The 5000-nt window shown below is 48.3% G+C and overlaps 1 protein-coding gene across 1 annotated transcript in view; it reads left to right on the top strand.

Annotated features, from left to right (window-relative positions):
• Positions 1–5000, top strand: part of LOC118291151 (sodium channel protein type 4 subunit alpha-like) — a 99593-nt gene that overhangs the window by 54236 nt on the left and 40357 nt on the right. The window contains exons 15-16 of the mRNA XM_047329703.1: positions 274–394; positions 1662–1900. Coding sequence (XP_047185659.1) covers positions 274–394; positions 1662–1900 — 360 coding nt within the window. The remainder of the gene's footprint in view (positions 1–273; positions 395–1661; positions 1901–5000) is intronic.

Raw genomic sequence — 5000 nt, 5'->3', positions numbered from 1 at the left:
ACACACACACACACACACACACACACACACACACACACAGTGGTGGCTCACCGATTTCTCTGATTCACTGAACACCAGTCATCACATGGCAATTTGTTGCCTTGGTGATCGGAAATGTACACACATGCACGCACACAGATCACTGCATCATGTTTGACCCATTTAACACGATGTCAATCTGTGTGTGTGTGTGTGTGTGTGTGTGTGATAAAGACGTCTTCCTCTTCTTTGTATTGACACTGATTGTTTTTCCACATTTTGAAAATGAACCAGGTCCCCACGTCGTCCACGGAGCTCAGCACGATGCTGTTGCCTCGGCCTTCGTCCACGCACGACCCGGAGCGGAGGGGGCGGGCGCTCAGCGCGGCCAGCTACCTCACGGACGCCATGGAAGGTGAGCAGCGAACGCAGCCAAATACTCGTTTCTGATTGGCCCGCGCAGCGACACGTCAAACACACAGACTAACCTCTGGAGCTGTCGACGCCACAGCTGCAACACGGATGCTTTTTAAGATCTTTATTCATGTTCTATTGATTCATCTGTATTTGTGTTTTCTTATTTATCTATAGTTATTTTATCATCAAACTGTAAAATATCAAGCTTCAGTTACATTTCTTTGTTGTAAGGTTTTAACGTACAGTAATGACAACATCTTAGGAATCATTGACATCATTCATCATTTACTCCCTAATATTGTTATCGGCAATTTCTATGAAAGTGTGTGTGTGTGTGTGTGTGTGTGTTTGTTTTGTGTGTGTTTTGTGTGTGTGTGTGTGTGTGTGTGTGTTGCTGGTCCAACCAACCTCAGGGGATCACTGGCTCTGTTTGTGCGAGAGAGTCGGAACGGGAGAGAGACATAGAGACTGAAGGAAATAAAGAGAGAGAGAGTGTGTTATCCTGGCTACCCTCATTAACCATGAGATCATTGTGTGTGTGTGTGTGTGTGTGAGAGCTCTGCTGAGTCACTGTCTGTCCCCTCGGCAGCAGATCATTATACAGTAAAATACAGAAATCCTCCGCAGTCCTCGTCCATCTGCTCCCTTCTCTCCCTCCATCCGTCTTCTCCTCTGTTTTTTTCCTTTCATTGGTTCTTTCTCTCGCTTCCTGTTCACGAGGTCAACATAGAGAATCAACGACGTCGCTTGGTATGTCGTTTTTATTCAAAAGACCTGAGACGAGACACAGTGTTTCAATTGGATGTAAGAGAAAGGATACACACAGACACACGAGACGCCTGCTCACACTTCTGACTCTTCTGGATGTGACGGAGGCGCAGGGACTTCGTAGTGACGTAGTGATGATTCACAGTAGACACCGTCGCTGCCGTGGGCCGTGGATTCTGGAATCGGACCTCGCACTCGGTGACCAGTCCCGCGTGAATTGAAACTTATTCAGTATTTCAAGTTATTACAGCAGAGCACGAGGACTAGTTCATGGATCCAAACACAGACGTCAGGGCCTGGACCTCGTCGTCTGATGAACAGACACCAGTTTTTCTCTTAGTTCTCTCTGTTCCTCAGACACAATCAGCAGTTTTCCTTCACCTCACGTTCCCTGTGTCTTCCAAAAACACCTGATTGATACATATTCCTCCTAGATGTTGGTGATTCACTTCCTGATCTATAACTGATTTATTTGTCCGCCCTCCCGCGCCGTGCAGAACTGGAGGAGGCCCACAAGAGGTGCCACCCCTGCTGGTACACCTTCGCCCACCGCTACCTGGTGTGGCAGTGCAGCGCCCCCTGGCTGAGGGCCAAGCAGCTGGTGAACGTCATGGTGATGGATCCCTTCCTGGACCTGGCCATCACCGTCTGCATCGTCCTCAACACGCTGTTCATGGCCATGGAGCACTACCCCATGACGGACGAGTTCAACGGCATGCTGTCCATCGGGAACCTGGTGAGTCGGAGCGCCGGGCGGTTGGCGACTGGTTCCTCGTCTGACTCCCGACTCCGAAGTGAAGAAGTTGTTGTATTTATTCTAAAATACACTCTATTGTATTGTGAGGCTGCAAGTACAGATTCATTTCAGGATCCATGAGTCTGACGACTTGTTAAGTCTCTGAAATGTCACACAGTTTGTTCTATATGACTCACACCAAAAAAAACTTTGATCAGCAAATATTGAGAAGTTTTACTTGGAAACCCTTAACTAACTGTTAATTATTATTATTATTAATATAGTCAAAAAAGAAAGAAAGTGACCCTGTGACGGTTGATGACAATGACATGAGCCTGAACATGAACAAACAAACCCCAGAGAAGCTCACGATAGTTCATGACACATCTGCGGTCGCCGGGCAACGTTCATGTTCACGTCCTGGAAACCGACCTCACGTTTCTCACTGAGAAACATTCTTACTGTAGCATGAGGCTTCTTCTGAGGTGATGAATCCTGCAGACCTGTCCTGTGTGTGTGTGTGTGTGTGTGTGTGTGTGTGTGTGTGTGTGTGTGTGTGTGTGTCGAGGCGAATCGAGGAGCCGTCTCAAACCTCTTGGTACAATTAAAAAACAAAGAGTCTGAAGAGTCAGTGAAGGCAAACAGACACATTATTTGATTTAGACTTTCTTGCGTCTCAGTAGAAAAGCGAGGCGAGTCTCAGGACGAGCGCTGACGGATGAAACGGGTCGGACACTGTAGCTTCGAACCGCCGTGACACACTCCAGCGTTTGACCTGCAGGTGCTGCCGCTGATCTGACAGGAGCTGATAGGTTGATGCAATATGGTAATTGGTTCACCTGAGGTGTGAAAGACCCGCCGACGAAAAACTCCATGCTGATCACACGCTCACACACACACACACACACACACACACACACACACTCACTCACTCACTCACTCACTCACTCACTCACTCACTCACTCACACACACACACACACACACACACACACACACACACACACACACACACACACACACACACACACACACACACACACACACACACACTCACTCACTCACTCACTCACTCACTCACTCACTCACTCACTCACTCACTCACTCACTCACTCACTCACTCACTCACTCACTCACTCACTCACTCACTCACTCACACACACACACACACACACACACACACACACACACACACACACACACACACACACACACACACACACACACACACACACACACACACACGGCCGGTGTCAGGTCTCCTCAGCTCAGGCTCCAGGCGGCTGTGGGGGGAAGAGAAGTGGAAACAGTGTGTTCAGGTCGGCCTGCAGCGGTGGTGTTCAATCACCGGCTCTGGGTCTGAAGGTGGACGTGCCGTGAGCGTCAGGTGGATCAACGTTTGACACCATGAGGTCACACACAAACCCAACAAATCTACTGGTCCACACTAAAACATGACACCGCCCTTTTTCAGATGTTAACCACTGCTAACCAACAGTCACATGATTAGTCACTCGGTATAATGTCCCTGTGATGTCGCCGTCACCTCGGCCGCAGTTTGACGTCGACGAAGACGGCGGCGGCGTCCTGCGATCCAAACGTCTCCTGCGATCCACTGCAGAGCCGCTCAGGTCTCACATTCGAAGCTCAGTCATGTCACCGGGTCCGATTTCAGTCTGTAGCCGCCGAGTCCTTCAAAGGATGAAACCTCTAATCCTCACACATGTTTACTTAGCATTTAGTCGGCCTCTCTGACGGACAGGGCCTCTGTGTGTGTGTGTGTGTGTGTGGAGGATCATGTCAGGACATTACTGAATCAATGTGAGCTAATGCTTTCACTGTTTACTGTTGTTTTGTCGTGTGCTCTTCAGCTCTGGTTTCACACATCAATATTTCCATGTCTGATCTGAAGGATGCCATGTTCCATTCAGTGGAGGCTTTTATCATAGAGCCGCACTGTGCATTAAGAGTGTACTTAGTGTCACGGACGGAGTCAGAGATATGACATCTGTGGCCTAATGACGAACATCATTCTGCTTCACTTCATTCATTTTAGTCTGAAACGCTGGTGACGTGAGCTGGTTCCTCTCCGAGAGGCCAGAGAGAATAACTCCACGTGGTTTATTAGACGGTCCCAGTTAACTGAGGTTCCCAAGGCAGAGCTGGAGATCAGGACCGAGGTTATCTCATGTTAGCGACGTTTGATAGCGTGGTCAATATGTTACAATCTATTACTGTTATTTAAAGTTATAGAGAGCTACATATGAAATACATAGATATTCTAATACATGGACTTGTAGAGACACTGTACACTCCACTCGTCCTCTTCCAACATGTCGGCCTGAACCACTTCCATATGACCACTTGTGTCATGTTGTCTGTGTGTTTGATAACGGCCATGAAGGGACTGGAAAAACCTAAATACATAAAAGAGATGAACAGAAGTGAGTTGTTGTGGGTGAAATCACTGGCAGAGGAGGAACGAACACAGAATAAAACTGATGATCTATAGGCGGAAATAAGCAATTTATTATTAGACTCCTTATCCAATCCACTTGGACTGTGACGGTGTGGCTGCTCTGACCCACCAGTCTGTGTGTGTGTGTGTGTGTGTGTGTGTGTGTGTGTGTGTGTGTGTGTGTGTGTGTGTGTGTGTGTGTGTGTGTGTGTGTTTGTTGTCCTCAGCCTGTGCAAATGTATGCTTGTTTTTGGTGTGTGAAAAAATCCCACAATCCCACACGCACGCACACACACAAACGCACGCACACACACACACACACACACACACACACACACACGTGTCACGTAGCGATGTGTCACATCGAGGATCCTCTGTCTGGAACAACAAGCAGGGAGCCAGGCTGCTGCTGCAAGGACACACACACACACACACACACACACACACACACACACACACACACACACACACACACTCACACACACATGATGGAAAGCAGAGCGAGGAAACCCTGGACAGGCTGATGTCTGCAGGGAGACGGACAGAAGCTTAAGAGATGAAACCACAGGAGCAAACTGCCGAGAGGAAAGTGTTGTTGTGTCCCAAACGTCACCAAGTCCACGAGACTGTTTCCACACTTCAT

Source organism: Scophthalmus maximus, chromosome 21 (assembly GCF_022379125.1).
Source record: "Scophthalmus maximus strain ysfricsl-2021 chromosome 21, ASM2237912v1, whole genome shotgun sequence".
NCBI classification, from domain to species: Eukaryota; Metazoa; Chordata; class Actinopteri; order Pleuronectiformes; family Scophthalmidae; genus Scophthalmus; species Scophthalmus maximus.
This window is presented reverse-complemented; position numbering and strand designations above follow the sequence as displayed.